At 39.8% G+C, this 22517-nt stretch overlaps 1 protein-coding gene across 6 annotated transcripts in view; it reads left to right on the top strand.

The window, feature by feature from the left end:
- Positions 1-22517, top strand: part of LOC112104177 (arf-GAP with GTPase, ANK repeat and PH domain-containing protein 1) — a 645071-nt gene that overhangs the window by 585923 nt on the left and 36631 nt on the right. For all 6 annotated transcript variants that reach the window (XM_024196351.3, XM_024196345.3, XM_024196347.3 and 3 more), the window contains one exon: positions 3290-3512. In XM_024196351.3, the coding sequence (XP_024052119.1) occupies positions 3290-3512 (223 nt within the window). The remainder of the gene's footprint in view (positions 1-3289; positions 3513-22517) is intronic.

Genomic DNA, 22517 nt, shown 5'->3' on the forward strand with positions numbered 1-22517 from the left:
TCAACAGCTTGGGTTTTCTTGGGGTCATTTCCCAGGACCTCAGCCATCTCATTCTTAAGTCTGTCCATATCTACTCACTTAAGATCTGTAATCTTCATACATGACCATATTTTCTAGCTATTGAAACTCGAGATACCATCCTGAAAAGATTTCTAGTGACTTCTTGATTGTATTAGAGTTTGGTACTCTACTTTGATGTTACTACCATTGTCCATGGAAGTAGATAAATATTTCTTCAGCAAAGGATAGGGAAGGTGAATTTAACAATGCTCAAAGACAGTCTAGGGTCTCCTGTCATCCTGCCATCGGGGATCCAACACAGAGACCTTTAGTCTTGGCACGTGCAATTATTAAAAGATCTCTGAGAAGACTAAGCTAAATATTTCCTTAACTGTGAGCTAGCTCATTTTGAGCTAGCTCTATTCTTAATTTTTGTGCAAATAAATCTGCTGAAGCCACCTTTTGAGTTTCTTGCAGAATGTTCTCCTTTCCACCGGAGCCTGGAGACATTTTGAGTGGTAATCGCTTCTGCAAAGAAGAGTCTGAGAGATACAAGACCTGAGGACTGTACCTCAGTGTTTCATAAGAAAATACTGTAAATTCTTCACTAACGTCCTGAGTCAGCAAAGCACTTATATATGTGCTTAAATCCCATTTACACCTCTACCTCGATATAACGCTGTCCTTGGGAGCCAAAAAGTCTTACTGCATTATAGGTGAAACCACGTTATATTGAACTTGCTTTGATCCACCGGAGTGCGCAGTCCCCCCCCCCCCGGAGCACTGCTTTACCGTGTTATATCCGAATTCGTGTTATATCGGGTCGCTTTATATCGAGGTAGAGGTGTATTTCATTGAGGGTTAAGCACATGCTTAAGTGTTTTGCTGAATCAAGGCCTATGATGGTTTCATATGTTCATTTACAACACACTATAAACGTGTTAATAGTTTTTCATAAATCTGACATACTACCCCGGGAGGCCAGATTATATAGTGTGGATGATGAGTGCGTTTGTAGAACAAACATATTTGCCCATCTTTGATAGAGTCTGTGGCTTGTGAGGATAGATCTAAGGGAAGGCCACCTGTACTCAGAGAGCGTCTTTAAATGGGTGAGACTGTGTATTAAATGTTGTTATGGCCTTAACTCCAAAACTTGAGCATGCTGAGCCATATTCTGTTAGATCTCAAGCAAATTTTACCACATACTTGAGGGATGACTGACACAGAAATATATAATGCTGATATTTGCAGTTCTGTTGAGGTTTTTTGCACCACTGTTCAGTTAATCTGGTTATTTGATATGATGCCCAGTACAGAAGAGCTGTCTTGCCATTTTTATTTAGCAAATACTCCTCAGAACCTCCTCCTTTATAAGTTATTACTACTTGGTCATCTTTCAGTGCAGACACGTCTGAAGAACTTTGGTTCTTTGAGATAATTGCCTATATAGATCCACATTCCCACCCTGCTTGCTCATGTAGTCAGAAAAGAAACTTTATATATCCTCACTTCTGAGTATCACAAGACCTAAAATAGAGTGCGGAGCTGCAGTTTCCCCTTTGGGTGTTAGCAATATCATCAGTGTTGGCGGAGAAACACAGAACCCTGAACTCGGGCTTTGGCAGGTCAGTGAAAGAGATTTTATTCCAAGTTGCAATCGTTTGTAAATTGTAATCTAACACACATTCTCTTACTAATTTAGACCTTAAACAATTACTTTTTTAAAATCTTTTCAGCTAACTTTCAATACTACACAAGTCCCCCAATGTACTGTTTGAGACATGAAAATTATCTCTTAAAGATGACTGAAGGGTGAGGGAGGGGAAATAATTTGTGCCTTTTGTAGATCCTGTATGATGTACAAAGAATGCATGAAAGGAATAGCAAGTCTTGTCTTCCTTGTTTTCACAGGACTCACTGGAAATCTAAGATTTGTACTGCGCTTTCTCAACACTTAATCAAAGGACTAGGAGTGACAATGAAGCTTTAACAAATAATTCTGTTCTTCTGTTTGAACTAATTTTTTTTTTAATTCTTTATTAGGGCTGTTCAAAACATTTGCATCAACTTTTTGGGAGGGAAAATTGAGTTTTCATTTAAAAAAAAAATTATGGAAAGTATCTGCCTTCCTTGAAAATATTTGAATTTTTGTCCAAAACCCCAATTTTTTGGCTGAAAACCAGAAAAGATTTTCAGTTTTTGGCAGCTTTCAGTTGCAGAAAAATTTTCAGTTTCTGTTGCAGAAAATTCAGGAAAAAATCATTCTTATTGAAATTGAAATTTCCTACATCAGTGGAGGAATCCCATTTTCTGACCAGTGTTAACATTTACACAGTGTGAATAAAAATCTCCTGCCCTTTGAACCAGGTTTTTCCTGCTTGATATTGTGATATCATACTAGCTCTTCAGATCTCCATAGTGTCTCCCAGGAAAAGAAAGGTAGACAAGTTCTGACATCAAGAAAAGTACCTCCAAAAATCCTCTCTTGGAAGTCTTTCATTGCATGTGTTAAAATTAATGTTTGTTCAAGAGAGGTTCGGACAAACTTACATTTAAATAGCATAGCATGGTTATAAAAAATGAAACATCTTGGGAAATGACTTTGAATTTCTTGGCTTTTGCCAGGTTTGTCATAGCCTTGTCTTTTGAGGGGTAATTTTTTTTCCTGTAGAATTGTTCTTGCTAGTACACTAAAAAAAAATTGCACATTTTCATCTTAGTACTTATCTCCCTGATCTTAGAGATGAACACATACCCCTCAGCATGTTAGATGTAAAAGTCATAAGTAGTTGATGAAATAGATGGTTATTAAGGGAGTTGATATAGTTAGCAACAGCAACATTGTATCAAGTAACTTTTTCTTTTGTAGTAATTGGCTACAAGTGGTTCCAGTTCCCAAGGCGGGGCTTTCTACCAATTCATCTGAGCTACCAACTACCCTCTTTTTATCTTCCCTATTGCTTCTTTTCTCTTTAGAATCACAGGTTCCCTTAGTCTATTGGGGTGTTGCATGTGCCTTCCTTTGAGACCACCACTATTTCTTGTCAACTCATTTAGGGTCTGTTGGAGGAATGGCACATTGAGAGGGCTAGACCTAGGAACCAAACTTTTGCCTCCGCTTCCTAACAGTGCTGTGAAACCAAGAGACCTGAATATTACTCCTCTTGCTTCCCCAGCCAAAACCATTATCCATACGCTCTTCAGTTCTGAGAGAGGTTTAGAATGTGTCACAAGGAATTTTGTTTTTGGTTTTTTTTAGTGATTGTTTGTGTCTGTCTTCCTGTAGACCCTGACTGGGCCAGTCTGAATCTGGGAGCCCTCATGTGTATTGAATGCTCAGGTATACACCGGAACCTTGGCACGCACTTGTCACGTGTCCGGTCACTTGACCTGGATGATTGGCCTATAGAACTCATCAAGGTGATGTCATCCATTGGGAACGAATTAGCAAACAGTGTCTGGGAGGAGAGTAGCCAGGGACGAATGAAACCCTCTTCAGACTCCACAAGGTAGGCTATTTTATTCCCTTTTGTGTACAAGGCATCCATATGTCAAAACTGTGACTAAGATTTAAAAAAATAAGTATCTAAAACTAGCCACATAAATACATATTTAGGCATCTAAATCTATGTCCTGATTTTCAAGGCTATTCGCTTCAAGGGGAGCCTGCTGGGTCTTAGCACTTTTTACTACATATGGACTTCTAGGAGCCAAATTTCAGGCGCCATTTTAGCATATGTCAGGTAAACGTGAAGTCTGACCAAAAAGTGCCAAAAATTGAGTGAGCTTGGTAACTTTTGTGCTTGCCAAGGCTGCCTTAGCAGTTTAGAAGTCTTGGAAACAGGGGGAAATTTAAGCCTCCCAAACTTTTGTTCCATCATTTTCATTAGCTTTTGATAAACCAGTAAATCTGACCCTCTGGATACTTTACTGTAATTAGCAATGTGCTTTCCATAGTCACAAGCTAACCCAGCAAATTGCTGTCTTCTTTTACACCTAACTGTGAATTCTTGGGACTAGATGTTATTGCTCTTATTGTTTTGAGAGTTCTGTTCCAAATGAGGCTGCTTAATTTCCTTATGCAATCTATTGGGTAAGTGTATGTTTTTCCATAACTAATACAATATTTTATCTACAAATCATAGGTCAGCATACAGAAGATCCTCTCACTATAGTTTGTTATCCTAAAAGAAAACTAAGATTATTTTTGTATTGCATCCATGTTATCAGTGGCAAATGGCTTAGAAAAAAGTTTAAATGGTTTAGAAAGAAAAGTTAACTGTGATGGGTGTTAAATGTAAGAGCTGATATTCACACTGAACAATTAAGAAATACTTGCTTGGGGAAAGCAATGTGACCACTGGCAGTTTCTCTATCAGTAGAGCAGATTTCAGACATGAGGAGGAGCCTGGACTACCTTGCCCAGCTAGTCCAACCTTTTAAGTTGCCTTCAGAAGTGCATGTGTTGCAGTTGTCACAGTGCCACACTCCAGGGGGCTAGCGTGTAGAGCTGACTGCATCTGAGCACCGTTTAGTCCCCAGGTATCAGATATTATGATGGAGGTTTAGCACTTGCTGTCAGTATTTGCCTCCTGGATGTAAGAGAATAAAACAGAAGGGTACTTTTACTTTTTTTTAAATGCATATGCTTCATTTCTGGAGTTTATTGCATCCAATACTAGATTTACTGAAAGGATAACTGAATCTATACCTGTGCCTCCTACTACACAAGATAAATAGATTTGTCCTGTTGACTGTAATAAAATCAACCATATCTTACTGCATTATTTCGTTAGCACTGAAAAATGAATTTGTGGTGCCACCTTTGGTTCATCCTAGAGAATGAAGGCAGTGTATTAATCAGGCTATTTATATACACAACTGTCCATCTAAATATGTGCATACTCAGATATACACATGGAGTTCATATGCATAGAACCTGTATATGTGTGCATATATTTGTTACACATCAAATACATTAAGAATTTCAAAAATTAAACTAGATCTATCTTAAAATATTGTTATTAAATCAGCAGCATTATCTAATAACTGTAGACTTAATCTGAAGACACTGTTTTGTTGTTTTGTTTGACTATAGATCTTTAATAATGACGCATTGGAAAGATTTATTGATTCCGAATATTAAAGATAGGCTTCACTCTCAATATTTCAATTCACAATATTTTTAAAGATTGCTGTAAGGCTAGACATAATAAATGAAAGAAATTGTCTTGGTAAACCCAGGCCCCAAAAAAGATCTCAATGGAAGGAGAACACTAGTGTTGAAGTCAAATAATTCAGTTCTCTGACAGTGGCTTGGTTAGAAGTTTGCATTTTCTCTTTATATTCCGTACTTAGAATTTATTTTAAGCTGTCCCTGCATCTACACAATTCCTTTACGTATGTATTTTGTAGTGTAGTTTTCCAGCTGTTTTTGTATTTGTCAGAAACTTAATTAATCTTTAAAAAAAAAAAAAAAAAGTAAATACTTTTGAACACCATGGTATCATGCACATTTATAAATGCTCATTTCAGGCTCCGTGTGTGTATGTATAAATATATATAATGGAGGCATTGGTAGCAACAGCATAGTTAAGGTTGTGTTGAAATTTTAGCTTAAAACAAGACTAACTTCCCTCTGTTACACACTTTAATTAATGATTTTGTTTCTCAAAATTTGGAACAATAACTCATCGTGGAACAATTGCATTTTTGATGGCCTTTAGTAAAATATTTAACTTTTGTACAAGAAAATTTTAAAATCCTCCTATTTTGAAGTTTAACCCTGTTCTGTGACATTTAATTGGGTTCATCTGGTGTAAAATAATCATAATCATACTTGAAGTTTTACTCACCACCTCTTGGATATAAGTTAGGCACTAGAATTTTAAATATAACAAATTATTCAGCTAGTAGTTGTGTTACTCCTGAGTTGAGTTTCACAAAAGAAAGCCAACAGCCAGACACACTAGTATGGACGTGGAGTCTTGAGGAAAAAGTCCTGTGATGGGGCATGAGATAGGTAATGGAGTTGGAAGGGTGAGCAGAAATCTAGATGGAGAGCTGGATGTTATGAGTTGTAGAATCATAGAATATCAGGGTTGGAAGGGACCTCAGGAGGTCATCTAGTCCAACCCCCTGCTCAAAGCAGGACCAACCCCAACTAAATCATCCCAGCCAGGGCTTTGTCAAGCCTGAGCTTAAAAACCTCTAAGGAAGGAGATTCCACCACCTCCCTAGGTAACCCATTCCAGTGCTTCACCACCCTCCTAGTGAAAAAGTTTTTCCCAATATCCAACCTAAACCTCCCCCACTGCAACTTGAGACCATTACTCCTTGTTCTGTCATCTGGTACCACTGAGAGCAGTCTAGATCCATCCTCTTTGGAACCCCCTTTCAGGTAGTTGAAAGCAGCTATCAAATCCCCCCTCATTCTTCTCTTCTGCAGACTAAACAATCCCAGTTCCCTCAGCCTCTCCTCATAAGTCATGTGCTCCAGCCCCCTAATCATTTTTGTTGCCCTCCGCTGGACTCTTTCCAATTTTTCCACATCCTTCTTGTAGTGTGGGGCCCAAAACTGGACACAGTACTCCAGATGAGGCCTCACCAATGTCAAATATGTAGTGGCTGAGTGACTTTATCATGGGGTTTGGAGGCTGAGAGCAGAAGGAGAAACCACTTGCAGAAGGAAAGTCAGTCTGCTCTGAGCCATAGCAGAAGTGCTGCATGAGCTCCCTTCCACACACTAAGGCTTACTGGTCCTTCACACAACTCGGGGGCACAGAACCTGAGGTCTGCTGGCTGGCACATGAGAAGCCAGCAGCTCATACACTCACAGCTTAGTGGCTCCCTGTCCTAGTGAGCCATAGAAGCTCCATCGGACAGAGGGGGTAGGGAATCACTAGTGCCTCGCTGCTTTCTCATCCTCCTGCACTTACCCGTTCGTCCTCCACCCCAACATGGTCACTCATCTTTCATGGCCCCACCAATAGCTCCACTTCCCCCATCCCACTCACTTCCTCTCTCTCCCACAGACCTGCTTAATTTCTCACATTTCCCACTCCACTCACCTCGCCCACTGACCCACACTCCCTCTTGCTTACCACATACCCCTCTAGCCTCTGAACAGGGCCTGCAGACACATGCTAGGAAATGCAGGAAGAGAGAATAACACTGGGGAACAAACAGTAGAAAAGAGTCAGAAGGATACGTAGTGTTTTCTGCCATTCCACCCTTCACGGTAACATGTCCTGGGTTTCATTTAGAAAACAGGTGGGAGTAGATTGGCTGGGGAGAGGTAAGGGATGAGGACCATGGCTGACAACTTCACTCTAGCACAATGGAACTTTCTACGTACTTGTAAATCTCATTTGTTCTAGAGATGCCAGCCCACAACTGTGGAACTAACTCTCACAGCAATGTGTAGCCTATAGGGCTAGCCTGCTTGCTTGCCTATATATCTTTTCTTATGAGGTTAATCATTTGTTATATTATAGGTTTGTTATTTGTTGTTATAATGGGTTTAGCGATTTGTATTAGAGTATTTTGGCTGTTTGTATTAGAGTATGTTGGCTGTAACGCAAGGAAGCTACAGGCAACATCCTGTATGTTAAGCTAAGGCAAGTTAACATACTTATGTTTGAGACCTTTACCCTAGGTAGGTGATGATGAGCTAAAGCATACAGGATATATGTTTGTGACCTTTAACATAGATAAATGGGCATGTTTAGAGCTAGTTGGTAGGTAAGGCCACCCAAGTTCTTGGCCTTTTTCAGACTTAACACATACACCACAAAGAACATGGAAACAACCAGTTAGAACAGAAATAACAGAGGTGAGGATGAGCTAATAGTCACTAATAGTTACGGATATGTCATTAATACACACGGACATGCCAGCCTATGGAGTAAGGATACCCTAACATTTTTGTAGGTGAGGAAATTAAGTTTGGACATGGAAGGAGAGCACTTAGGGCTCAGGCCTTATAAGAGGGGCAGCCCACCATGTTAGGTAGGTTCCGCACGTTGATTGGTAGTTCATCCTTGTTAGTTCTTAAGTTCTTCACCTTCCACTCAAGACTTGAGGAACCTGGACCATGAAACTCCGTTGGCGTGCCAGAGGCAAGGCTGGTCTTTTGTCTCTTGTCACTAGGTTATCAAGGAAGGGTGTGAGTATATTAATCAAAAAACCTTTATAGTATATAAAACCACATGTACTGCTAGTATTGCTTTTGTAATTGGTTATTTGATTATTATTTGATTACTATTCAATTACTAATGTTGATAAATGCAAAGTAATGCACATTGGAAAGCATAATCCCAACTATACATATAAAATGTTGGGGTCTAGCTGTTACCACTCAAGAGAGAGATCTTGGAGTCATTGTGGATGGTTCTCTGAAAACATCGACTCAATGTGCAGCGGCAGTCAAAAAAGCGAACAGAGTGCTGGGAATCATTAAGAAAGGGACAGATAATAGAACAGAAAATTATCCTGTTGCCTCTGTATAAATCCATGATATGCCCACATCTTGAATACTGTGTGCAGATGTGGTCGTCCCATCTCAAAAAAGATGTATTGGAATTGGAAATGGTTCAGAAAAGGGCAACAAAAATTATTAGGGATATGGAACAGCTTCCGTATGAGGAAAGATTAATAAGACTGAGACTTTTCAGCTTGGAAAAGAGACAGCTAAGGGGAGATATGATTGAGGTCTATAAAATCATGACTGGTGTAGAGAAAGTAGATAAGGAAGTGTTTACTACTTCTCATAACACAAGAATTAGGGGTCACCAAATGAAATTAATAAGCAGCAGGTTTAAAACAAATAAAAGGAAGTATTTATTCACACAATGCACAGTCAACCTGTGGAACTCTTTGCCAGAGGATGTTGTGAAGGCCAAGACCATAATAGAGTTCAAAAAAGAATTAGATAAATTCATGGAGGATAGGTCCATCAATGGCTATTAGCCTGGATGGGCAGGAATGGTGTCCCTAGTCTCTGTTTGCCAGAAGCTGGGAATGAACAACGGGGGATGGATCACTTGATGATTACCTGTTCTGTTCATTCCCTCTGGGGCATCTGGCACTGGCCACTGTCTGAAGACAGCATACTGGGCTAGATGGACCTTTGGTCTGACCCAATAGGGCCATTCTTATGTTCTTATGTACTATTCCATTTATCTCAATAAAAGGCTTAAGGCTGCATTTTGTTCTCAGTGTGAGTTTCATTGTCATACATCCTGAGGGTCCCTGCAAATTCTTTGTAGCCTGATTCTGGGACAAGAACCTTATTATCTTCTGATCAGATTAATTGGCGAGCCTATAACCCAGGGGTAGGCAATCTATGGCACGCTTGCCGAAGGCGGCACTCAAGCTGATTTTCAGTGGCACTCACGCTGCCCAGGTCCTGGCCACTGGTCCAGGGGGCTCTGCATTTTAATTTAATTTTAAATGAAGCTTCTTAAACATTTTAAAAACCTTATTTACTTTACATACAACAATAGTTTAGTTATATATTATAGACTTATAGAAAGAGACCTTCTAAAAACGTTAAAATGTATTACCGGCACGCAAAACCTTAAATTGGAGTGAATAAACGAAGACTCGGCACACCACTTCTGAAAGGTTGCCGACCCCTGCTATAACCCATATTATCTATTAATCTCCCATAAAATCAGGCAACAAATGAAGGATGAATACAAACCTCATCACCTTTTGCTGTGAATGTAAGGCACGCTTCTTTTGCCTTTGGCTTTCTCTAACACAGCAGTTCTTAAACTGTGGTTCGGGACCCCAAAGTAGGTTGCGACCCCATTTTAATGGGGTCACCAGGGCAGGCATTAGGCTTGCTCGGATCTGGGGCTGAAACCCGAGCCCAAGCCTGACAGCTTCAGCCCTGGTGGTCGGGGCTCAGGTTACAGGCCCCCCACCTTGGGCTGATGCCCTGGGGCTTTGGCCTTCCCGCCTGGGGCAGTGTGGCTCAGGCAGGCTCAGACTTCAGACTTTGTCAGAAGGGGATTGCTATGCAATGAGCTTTGAGAACCCCTGCTCTAACATAAACATACAGCTCTGTGTGTGTGTATATAGACTATTTTTAATTTTTAAAAAATGCTACTGCGCACACTTCTTCCCCTGCTGAGAGGATGAGAGAACAAACAGATGACAGTCATGTATGCTGTGTCACTCATGTCACTTAATGCACTTCTGGAAGATGCTCAGATACAGTAACTCCTTGCTTAACGTTGTAGTTATATTCCTGAAAAATGCGACTTTAAGCGAAACGATGTTAAGCAAATCCAATTTCCCCATAAGAATTAATGTAAATGAGGGGGTTAGGTTCCAGGGAAATTTTTTTCACCAGACAAAAGACTATATTTTATACACACACACACACTCTCAGTATAAGTTTTAAACAAACAATTTAATACTGGTACACAGCGATGATGATTGTGAAGCTTGGTTGAGGTGATGAACTCAGAGGGTGGGATATTTTCCAGGGAATGCCTTACTGCTAAATGATGAACTAGCAATTGGCTGAGCCCTAAAGGGTTAACTCGTTGTTAATGTCTACAAGGCCGCACGAATGGAGGGAGGGGAGACAGCATGGCAGACAGAGAGACACACCGTGTGTGTGAGAGCGATGCGCATTGCTCCTTTAAGTACACTGACCCCACTCTAAGTACATTGCCTTTTTAAGTAGATCAGCAAGCTGAGACGGCAGCTGCTGCCAGGAAGCTCCCTTCGTCCTGAGCCCTGTCGTGTGCCCCCCCTGCCCTATGGAGATGGGGTAAGTGCGAGGAAGGGGGACATCCTGACATTAGCCCCACTCTTTCCCCCCCTCCTCCCTGCACAGCAAGCAGGAGGCTCCGGGGAGCAGCTCCAAGGCAGAGGGCAGGAGCAGCATATGGCAGTGGAGGGAGGGACAGCTGAACTGCCAGCAATTGCTAGCCTGCTGGGCAGCTGCCGCACAGGGAACTTAGGGGAGCTGATGGGGGGGCTGCTGGTCCACCCTGGTTCCAAGCCCCCACGAGCTAGCTGCAACGGGTTTCTCTTCCTGCAAGCAGTGGACAAAGCAGACGGCTGCCAAACAACGTTATAAGGGATCACTGCGCAACTTTAAACGTGCATGTTCTCTAATTGATCAGCAACATAACAACCAAACAACGTTAACCGGGATGACTTTAAGTGAGGAGTTACTGTACTGTGGTGATGAGGGCAGTATAAGAACCTGTATAGAGTATGGAGGAGTTGGACATCCTTCTCTTTCCTCCCAGCTGCTAAAATTCTCCTGTGTGAACCTCTGTAGCCCCACCAAAAGTTTACTTTGCTCCCCACATCCACAGATGTCCTGTCTTTTCACTTTGAAAAGCTGGGTTAAACATTCTACAAGAGATTATCACAATGGTCTCTTCTGACCTTAAAGTCTATGAGATTGTCCCCCTTCCCCCCCCCCAAAAAAAACCCTAAATAAGAGAAATTAAACACAAACTCTGTCTCTCTCTGACAGGCATGGTTCCCAAAATATTACTACTTACAGAAGAAATGGTGCAAGGAAGTGTTGATTTTAAGGAAAACAGAGCTACACAGGTTTCACCATTTCATAGTATAGTTTGTCTGACGTGAAGCTACCAATGGCTGCCTGCAGGCTTGGGGTGGAGGAGTGGGGAAGAATGATTGACTCTGGTCCACAAATAGAATACATTATGTAAGGATGCTCAATGCAGCATTGAGGTAAAACTTTAGGAAGTACTGTAGTAAAGACAAAAACAACGAAGAGTCTGGTGGCACCTTAAAGACTAATAGATTTATTTGGGCATAAGCTTTCGTGGGTAAAAACCTCACTTCTTCAGATGGGAACCATGCCTGTCAGAGAGAGACAGAGAGTTTGTAGTAAAGACATTCTCTCCAGTCTCTTCCACACTGGACCAGAAGCTGAAAGTGCTGGACACCATTTCAAGAGCAGTCCTTCCACCATGTTAAGAAGCATCATTGACTGGCCATAAATGGAGTCCCATGCATTTGTCCTCTGTGGAAAGAGTGTAAGGCGGTGAGACATGCAGGTCCTTTAGGATAGAATTGTGGGCTGGTTAGTAGTAAAACACAGAATATGTGAAAAGCCATTTCCCGGAAAGGGCAAGACTGTCATCTCCCAAACATTTCGTTTTATACAGTTTATTTAAGTGTGCCTATCCAGGACTCTAGCTGCATGTATAACATGTTTTTTAGATACACATGCAAAATTGAGCTGAACCAGTATCAATACCAAAAACCTCTTAATTAAAATTCTTCCTTCTCAACCCACTCAAACCTCTCTTTGAGGAAGACTTGGAAACCAGACAGGCTTTCCAACATGTTCTGAAGATCAACAAATGGAGACTCTGTCAGACTGGGGTACATAAGTTCCAACACTGAAGATTCTTCACTGAAAATGTCCTGCCACTGGCAGTCTTGCTTTATACCAGGGGCTGCTAGCTCAAACACCTCTGCTGATCTTAATGTCTACAGTGTTACTTGAGGGGTCAGAGACAGTCTGTGAGATAACAAGGACCCCAGACCATTTAGAGGCTATATGTCAAAACCAACACCTTGGATTGCACCAAGAAACAAATTGGAAGCCAGTGCAGGCTATGGGAACACGGGTGTAATGTGCTCCCTAAAGGAAGCACTCCTGAGTAAATAAGCAGCCACCGTCTACACAAGCTGAAGTTTGGGTTAAGGACAGTTGTGTGAAAATGATGAGGAAAGAAAGAAATGTGTGTTATTAGTAAGCATGGAAACTTTGCTGCGGGGGAGGGGGACAGTATGGTAGAATTTGTGAAACTAGAAAGAAAATGTGAACAGCTGGCCTTCTGATTGTTGTCCATGGGCCCCTGATTAGGTCAGCTTTAGAAAGCTTGTAATTGGTTCCAGCAATTATCAGCAGCCCTGAGAACTGCCGTTCAAACTTCTGGAGCATTGTGACAAATTGAAGCAGACTGCTGCTGAAGGAGTATCGACTTCCCATTTCTAAACAGGGGGATCATTAGTCAAGAAAAGCATCTTTTAATTACTCCCAGGAAGAAAAAAAATCTTTTTGGTATGGCTCCTGCAACAACTTCCATTTTTTCAAGTGTATTCAATATTAAATTTATTGTCTAGGGGTGTGATTTGCCCTCAATCCCTACCTCAGTAATGTGGGTTTAATTTGGAGTGAGAAGTCAAATTAGAGTAGATCAATGTTGCAACAATTAACCGGATCTGAGGGTGAAATCAGGATTTTCCTCTCTAATTGCTATTGATACTATTTAAGCACACACTTAAAAAATTGATTTTGAATGGTGTAATACTGATGTGGTTTGTGGATAGTAGCAGTGGGCAGGTGGACAGAATTTACTTGATAAAGGAATGTGAAGATATTGTTGAAGGTTATCATCATTAAAGGATCTTATGCATTATGTTTGTATGTGCCTTTGTCAGTGTTGTTTTGAAGTTGCATCAGAATAGTGGATTATTTTGTGGACCTTACGTGCGTGTGTGTGTGTGTGTGTGTATTAAGGCTGTTGATTAATCGCAGTTAACTCACACGATTAACTCAAAAAAATAATCACGATTAATCGCACTTTTAAACAATAGAATACCAATTGAAATGTATTAAATATTTTTGGATGTTTTCTACATTTTCAAATATTTTGATTTCAATTACAACACCGAATACAACGTGTACACTGCTCTCTTTATATTATTATTTTTATTGCAAATATTTGCACTGTAAAAATGATAAACGAAATAGTATTTTTCAGTTCACCTCATACAAGTACTGTAGTGCAATCTCTTTATCATGAAAATGCAACTTACAAATATAGATTTTTTTGTTACATAACTGCACTCAAAAACAAAACAATGCAAAACTTTAGAGCCTACTAGTCCACTCAGTCCTACTTCTTGTTCAGCCAATCGCTAAGACAAACAAGTTTGTTTACATTTATGGGAGATAATGCTACCCACCTCTTATTTACAATGTCACCAGAAAGTGAGAATAGGCGTTCGAATGGTTCTTTTGTAGCCAGCATTGCAAGGTATTTACATGCCAGATATGCTAAACATTTGTATGCCCTTCATGCTTTGGCCACCGTTCCAGAGGACATGCTTCCATGCTGATGATGCTCGTTAAGAAAATAATGCGTTAATTAAATTTGTTACAGAACCCCTTGGGGGAGAATTGTATGTCTCCGGCTCTGTTTTATCCGCATTCTGCAATATATTTCATGCGATAGTAATCTCCGATGATGAGTCTGCACATGTTGTTCTTTTTAAGAACACTTTTGCTGCAGATTTGACAAAACGCAAAGAAGGTAGCAATGTGAGATTTCTAAAGATAGCTACAGCACTTGACCCAAGGTTTAAGAATCTGAAGTGCCTTCCAAAATCTGAGAGGGACGAGGTGTGGAGCATGCTTTCAGAAGTCTTAAAAGAGTAACACTCCGATGGAGAAACTACAGAACCTGAACCACCAAAAAAGAAAATCAACTTTCTGCTGGTGGCATCTGACTCAGATGATTAAAATGAACATGCGTCAGTCCACATTGCTTTGGATTGCTATTGAGCAGAACCAGTCATCAGCATGGACACACGTCCTCTGGAATGGTGGATGAAGCATGGAGGGACATATGAATCTTTAGCACATCTGGCATGGAAATATCTTGCGACACCAGCTACACTAGTGCCATGCGAACACTTGTTCTCACTTTCAGGTGACATTGTGAACAAGAAGCAGGCAGCATTTTCGCCTGCAAATGTAACCAAACCTGTTTTTCTAAGCGATTAGCTGAACAAGAAATAGGACTGAGTGGACGTGTAGGCTCTAAAGTTTTACATTGTTTTATTTTTGAATGCAGTTATTTTTTGTACATAATTCTACATTTGTAAGTTCAACTTTCATGATAAAGAGATTGCACTACAGTACTTATATTAGGTGAATTGAAAAATACTATTTCTTTTGTTTTTTACAGTGCAAATATTTGTAATAAAAAATAAATATAAAGTGAGCACTGTACACTTTGTATTCTGTGTTGTAATTGAAATCAATATATTTGAAAATGTAGAAAACATCCAATAATATTTAAATAAATGGTATTCTAGCATTGTTTAACAGTGCGATTAATCACAATTAATTTTTTTAATCGCGTGATTAATCGCAATTAATTTTTTTAATCATGCGATTAATCGCAATTAATTCTTGTAATCGCTTGACAGCCCATATATAAAAATCAGGGTAAGCTTTCTGCATGCACCATTCTTGCCCATATGCAGGCCTGAGGATTTTTTTTTTTTTTTTGGGCACTGTCTAGAATGAAGCAATCCAGCAGGCATAAGAGAAGCAGTAGATGCTGGCAGTGATGCTTCCTGGTGCACTTATTTTCATTAAGGCCAACATTTTCAGAAACATTTATTAATTAATACAAGTTTTGAGTGCCCAACTTTTGAGTTTGGGTTAAGGACAGTTGTATGAAAATGATGAGGATTTTCAGATTTTCAGGACCCTCTATTCCCACTTAAAAATGTACCCCAAAATTGAGATGTGTACAATGAGTGAACATTATACTGTTAGCTACCTTTGTGTACCAGCTGCAATGTATAAGCTCTCCTGATGCAGTGATAAGCAGAAACCTGCAACTTAGTTTGTTTTTGTGTTATACTGCATAATACACGCTTCTGAACATGGGTACAAATGTGTTGGACTCTGCAGTCCATTTTTCACATTCAGCTGACATAAGAGTGAGGAGGAATTTTTTGCTTAAAAATTTGCAGCCTTTCCTTCAGTGTTGATTACAAAACATGTCGTAGCTGAAGTTCTTAGGAATGGTGGGGGGGGAAATAAAGCTTACTTTATCCCCTACATTGTACATGCTTCTTCTTTTCCTACAAGCACTCTAGAAATATAGTATGACTTTAAAGTCAGCACCATGAGTTGCTGCCCACACATTGATTCTCTTTGAGTTCCTCTCAGGTAGTCCATTTACATAGTGTTTTTTCTATTTGGCAAAACTCAGAGGAAACATGAAAAGGTTCTTAATTCGGTCTGAGAACTTTTAAATTAGGAGTTGAGAGTTTCTGAAATTATCCTTTACCTTAAAATGTGAAATCTAATTTGACCCCCACTCTCAAATGAACTGAGTCAGATGGTCTCATGAAAAACATTATGCAGTTTGGGGGCGGGGGGGAAGTCTGTTAAATATACCAAACTCCAGGCTAAAGTCTAAACTATCTCCTTACCATACAAAGATAATGGCCACTACAGAGGATGTGTTGGTACCCTGGTACTGAAGATTCTTTCGGGTTAACCAGAAGCTGATTTATAGGTTAAATAAGTTTGTCCTCCCTTTTGCTTCGAATATTAGTTCATTCCTATTTATGCACACAATAAATATTAATAAAGGGCAAATATATCAAAACTGAGAACAGTAGGAGCCCTGTAGCTTATGCTGAATGTGTAAAGATAGTCCACATCAACCTTTCTTTGTTTTGTTCAGTTTGATCATAAGATCACAGTATAGCCATGTCAATCTCAAATTTCTGGCATAAGGATGCACCATTACAAATGCAGCCTCAGGGAACATTAGTACCCATATATCCAAAATTGTCAGGTCTTATTATTTCTTAACAGTTCCTGGCCTGATGAGGTCAGTGTTTTGTCCCTTTTGAATGTTGTTTCATGCTTGACACCTTTCCCATTTTCTGGGGGGAGGGAGAGAAGGGGTAAAAAAAAAAAAAAAAACAAGACTTTATTGTGATGGGCTGACCAGAGCCCATCTGCAGTTGGGTGGCATCTGCTCCCCACATGTCACTTCCCTCATTAACAAGCAATTGAATTAATTAAATGCTACTCAGAACACGCATAACAAGCTACCGGCAGTGTCCAAATTAGCACTGATAATCAAGGATGATTTCCTTTATTATCCTGCTAAGTGGTGTGCAGGCTCTGATCTCCCTGTCTGCCCTCATCTATTTACATACCCCCAGCTTCTGCCTTTAGAAGCTGAGGTTATCTTACCTAGTTAATTTGCCACGATCACCAAGCATGGCGGATTGATATTCCTGCCTCTGCTGAAGCAAACCCCCTTCTCTCCCCCTTTCCTCCCTCCCCAAGCCTGGTCCTTTGTATCTCAAGCTCACTGATAAATTAAAAGCCACCCCTGTGGTCTCTCAAGTGAGTAATAGAGGCAGAAATTTCATTTTGCAACTGGCTGATTTAATGATCCAAAGGGTAATTAATGGCCTGATTATCTTAATGTTAAATATGTCCGGCAGCAATTACTGTGACCTCCCGCTTGTCAAGGTCCGGGCTATGCTCTTCTTTCAATTAAGTTCTCTGGGGCTTAATGGTATGAATAAACTCCTCTGATTCTATCATTCCGGACTCTGAGATTTAAGCGAGCTAGGGGCTCGTTTGGAGTTTTAATCAGCCCGTCTTCTACTTGAGCGATCAGAGTTAACAATTATAACAAGGACAGTTTAACTTTCTTCCCCCCAACCCCTCTTCTACTTCTTTATATTCTATTTTATTTTGTTTAAGTGCTCCAAGGGAATTCTGTTGGCTGGAGCAGCAGCATTGCTAGGCTCGTCTCTCCCTATATAAATTATCATGTGAATGCTGCTGTTTTTCCATTTGACAGGCTTAATTAATTGGCAGGAGCGCCCAAAAATGACAGTGCTACTAATTGCAACTCAAAGTAAATTTCTGTCATTGTGGCACGCTTGTCAGCGGGCATGCCCCAGTCCGCACTGCGGCCAGAGTTTGTTGACGTTTTCCATTTCAGTTTTCACATCTCGTCGGGGAGCGTGATCATATGTGATAGCACTAACGGACCAAGATGTGCCTTTGGGTTTTCCAGGCACACAGTTAGTGTGCAAGAATGACATTTACTGCCAATAAAGTTTAGACAGCTGTGCTTCTGTGGACCAAACAGCTGCTAGGGGACTTAAGATTTTACTTAAGATATTTTAGTGAGTTCTATTAGCCAGGAGACTTTGAATCAAACTGTGAGTTGTAACTTACTCATTGTCTCATGACTGAATTACCCTTATTAACACATCTCTAAGAATGCTAGACTTTACTTCAGTTGTGCATTAGGATGCAAATATTTCATTGTAAGCATTCAGTCAATTATGCAATTGCATAAATTAGAAGTGCATGAATACTGAATTTTTAAAAGATACACATGTAAATAAAAAATACTCATCTATTACGGCCTGTAAACAAAAGCTTTTCAACCCACATCACTCTGTAGGAATGAACCAATTCTGACATGCTAGAATACAGTGCTTTCAGGTGAAGCTATTGTCACTTCTCAATAATTCTCAGAAAATGCATCTTCGGAGAATAATTCATCAAAAAAAGATGGTTATTGCTCATCTTCCACCATCAGGAGGCCTGCAACTCACAAGAGAAAGCTAAGTGCTACAAAATGTTTTATTCTTCTCAGCATTGGAGTCAGTAAAACATTGGTGCCTAGATTGGTGCATGATAGATTAAAAAGATAGTCCAAGCACATGCTGATGACCGGTTCAGATAGATATCATGCTTCCCAGTGCAAATGTGTATGTTTATATAACAAAATTCACCTTTAATAAAGAGTGAAGGCTCCATAAAACCAAACTACATCTCACAAAACAGTTTCAGTTAATACCACTAGAAACCAGACACAATCTTTGTCAAAATCTGTGAATATAAACTTAATGTTTCTCCATTGCAATGTATATAAAAGTGAATAACCTACAAAGGAATATTTTGGATCCCTCAGAGGTTTACAAAATAGTACCTAAAAGGCAAGAAATGTATAAAAAATAATATTTTAAAAAATCTTTAACTTTCTAAGCCTTTTTTAATTGCTTTGTAAATCACTTGTCCTTTAACATGTTTGTATATATGTTATTTTGTATCTCTAGCATGTACATGTACGGTGCACACATACATGACACGTCGTATGTTTGTGTGGGTTAGATCAATATGATAAATGATGGGGCCAACTGATAGATTGACATGCCTTCCTTGAACAGAGATTTCCAGTTGTGCTAAGTGGATAACGGCAGTGTTATATACACCTTCTAATTCTGTGTGACTCCCAGTAGCTCTTGATACCACTGACAAGTTGGTATTTGAGTTGATTAGGGATCTTGAAGGAAAGGGCCAAGCAGCTCTTCACTGGTGTCTTTCTGCATATAGGGGTATTGCTGAGTAATTGATTGTCCTTTTTAAGTCTTTCACATGCAAGGCTCCCTATGGTTCCATCTGTCACTTCTCTTTTGTGATATTCATATGCAGCCACCAGGGGAGATTGAGATGTTTCCACACTGCAATGTTACCAGTTAGCTAAGGATACTTTGCTCCCCATCTTCATCCAGTCCAAATTCTATAATATTACTCTCAGAGTTTCTAACAGGGATGAAGATCTGGTTGAAAATTAACTAGCTGTGACCCAATCTGAAAGTAGGCAGGGCATAATTTTGGGAAGTAAAAGAGGTGCCTGTACCATCAGGTGAAGGTTTATACCAAACTTCCACCAAAAGTGGTTTGCGGCCTTAATGATCCAACTTTGGAACAGGGTTCCCAGCTGGCAGGGGTCTCTTGTCAGCTATAACTGATCCGAAGACAGTTCCTCTCAAGTGTCCTGCTTTCAGTTGTCATGCAGACCTTTATCTCCTGGCTAGGCATCTGCAATATGTTCTGCTTTGGGCCTAGTCTTTGAAGTCTGCTCAGAAGCTCCAAACAATGTACAATTTCAGCTGCCAGAATTCTGAACAGTATGGACTGTAATGAACACACAACAGCTGTTACGTCAACAATGACTCCCTCTTCACTTCCATGTGCAATTTAAAGTGAAGTTCATAACCTTTAAAGCCCTAAGTGGTCCAGGCCCTGGTTATCGAAGAGTTTTGCTTTTGTCCCATACCATATCTCACCTGGGTGGTGGAGAAATACTTGCTGTTGGAAGATCAGTGTAAACACTAGTCTATTGCCTAGTGATGGGCCATGTTATAAATTCTTTCAATTTTTTTCCTAGTCTCTCAATTTGCTGCGTTTTTCTTAAAACTCTGGCCGTTAGAATTGTGGGACTCTCAGACTTAATTTATTTAAATAAGTTTTTACCCTTCAGGGATGTGGAGAAAAGCTTGAAAACATAACCTGAAGGCTCAGAAAAATTAAAAGGACCCCAAATTTATTAGGCTTAAAAATCAGGAGGTGTTTTTTTAATCTCATAATTTTGTGGGTCTCACTCATGGCTTTGAATGGTTGAGGGTTCCAGTAGTGGATAGAGGTTTCTCATTTGAGGGGCCTTGCCCTTGAAATTCACTCCTTTAGCAGCCTGTTAGTGATTGGGTTCAATATCCTTCAGAGTACAACACAAGATGCATTGATTTTGTTTAGCATTAGACATTTTGTTCTGTTTTGTTTTTTTTCTCTATAATTAATGTACTTGGTTACTGCAGCAATAGACCCCATGTAAATTAGTCATAGGAATATATTTAGAAGTCTGCTAGGAATTAGGATGGCATTGTCAAACTCAATTTTTGCAGTTGAGTGAAGCTAGGATTTGAATCCAGGACTCCAGAAGTAAAAGGGAGAGGATATTTTCCATTGTGTGTCATCTTTTATCAATTAGAGAATTACATGATATGGTGTAGATATATAGTTTTTCAGATTGTCACTATTAGCTAACTAGAGTTGTAAATCGGTGTGCAGTATTAATGAGGACCAGACTTCTGATGCGTGTCTATGTTCTAAAGTTCTCTCTCAGATCCTGGAGAAGTTCTGCACTGAACCTCATTTTGAGTTTAGAAATGGATTGGCCTTCACTGTCAGCATGACAAAGAAGTATCACTTCTACACCAACCATAGAGAGTGGTCTTCCAATTCCACGATATCAGATGTGCAGTGTTTTATCAGCTGGTTTAGAAGACAGTGAGTGTAAAAGCCCAGTTTAGAAGGTACCAAAGGATAGAAAACCATTGCTGTGCCTAGTAGAAGCTACGTGGGACAATGCTGAGCAATGTTCCTATGACTGATAAATGGAGGAGCTAGTTAGAGCAATAATGTGACCTTCAAATGGAGAGAAACTGGAGTATGAGTATTTGTAATGGTAATTGGAAAAAAAATAATGTTTCTCTCAAACTGATGTCTGGAATGGCAATGCAACCTTAAATAAGCCGGGAACCAACCACCATAAATTAATATTTATAACTCTGAAAATAATATGATATCCACTAAATCAGTTTGGAAAGACATGAATGAATCGGAGCCTCTCATCAATATACATATGAAAATTTACCTTAGTTATACCCACAGAAGAAGACAGAACTTCATATTACCAGTATAACAACTATTCAGACCACATTAATGAATATAAGAAGCAATAGGAATCATTTTCTAAAAATAAATAAATTTAGAATAGGAGTCATGTAGGTAATAAAATTATTGTCCTAAAATTGAGTCCTTCAGATTTCCACAACACAGAAAAATGATTAGAGATCTGGAATGCATAAATGAATTGACAATGATCTATAAGAGAGAGCAGTTCTAAATTGCCCCACCAACCGCTTTACATGTTACACGTGATGCCCAGGTCCAAGAGCATAGAAAGCTGAAGATGGATCAGAGAGCATTCCTGCGCACCATACCTTTGAATTAGATTGCAGCAAAGGACAGTTGCAAACTTTTATAAGAAGTTAGTCCAATAAAAGATACTATCTCACCCACCTTGAGCCTCAACCTTTATAAGGACATTATACGATCATCATCCTGAATCCAGACCAGGTTTATTAGTTAAATCTTGTGTGGGAGTACAAAATGAAGCTGTAAGGTAACTTCTTTCCTTAGAATTTCAGCAAGAACTGGAAGTTTGGAGATAACTTGATACATCTTATCTGATATTTGCAGTTCTGATCAAGATACAAGGTGCATCAGTGATGAATGATTTTGAGATGGGTAACAACCGGGATCTGATAGAATGTTTTCTGTATAATAATCAGAAAATTGCCGACATCTTGACGAGCTTGGAATTTGCAGTGTGAATTTAGAATTAATGATATCCAAAGTCTGAACCAAGATTAATGGCCTGAACTAATAACCTATGGATTTGTCTATACAAACTGTTAGTTGATGATAAGCTGGGGTATGAATCTACTCTGCATTATCCTACCACAGACTAACTGCCTGTGTGGACCCTGCCAACATGAACTAACTGCTTGTTAGTGCACCTTGATCTAGTCCTCTTTGAAATAGGAGTAGATCAATGCCTATTAGCAAACTGTTAACGGGCATCAGCAGAGTCCACACGGACAGTTAGTCTGTGGTAGATGCTGGTAGAGTCACACCCCATTTCCTGCAAAGAAAATGTTTGTGTAGACAAGCTTTAGCGAAGAGTAAAACAGGGGCATTGCTTAAGGCCTGATGATTAGCTAATGAGTCTTTCAAGCTGAAAATATCATTATCACAATGGCCCTCCAATGTTATTCATATCTCCAACCAGTAATTT

The sequence above is a fragment of the Terrapene carolina genome, unplaced genomic scaffold, assembly GCF_002925995.2.
Source record: "Terrapene carolina triunguis isolate 2854851 unplaced genomic scaffold, T_m_triunguis-2.0 Scaffold174, whole genome shotgun sequence".
NCBI lineage: Eukaryota > Metazoa > Chordata > Testudines > Emydidae > Terrapene > Terrapene triunguis.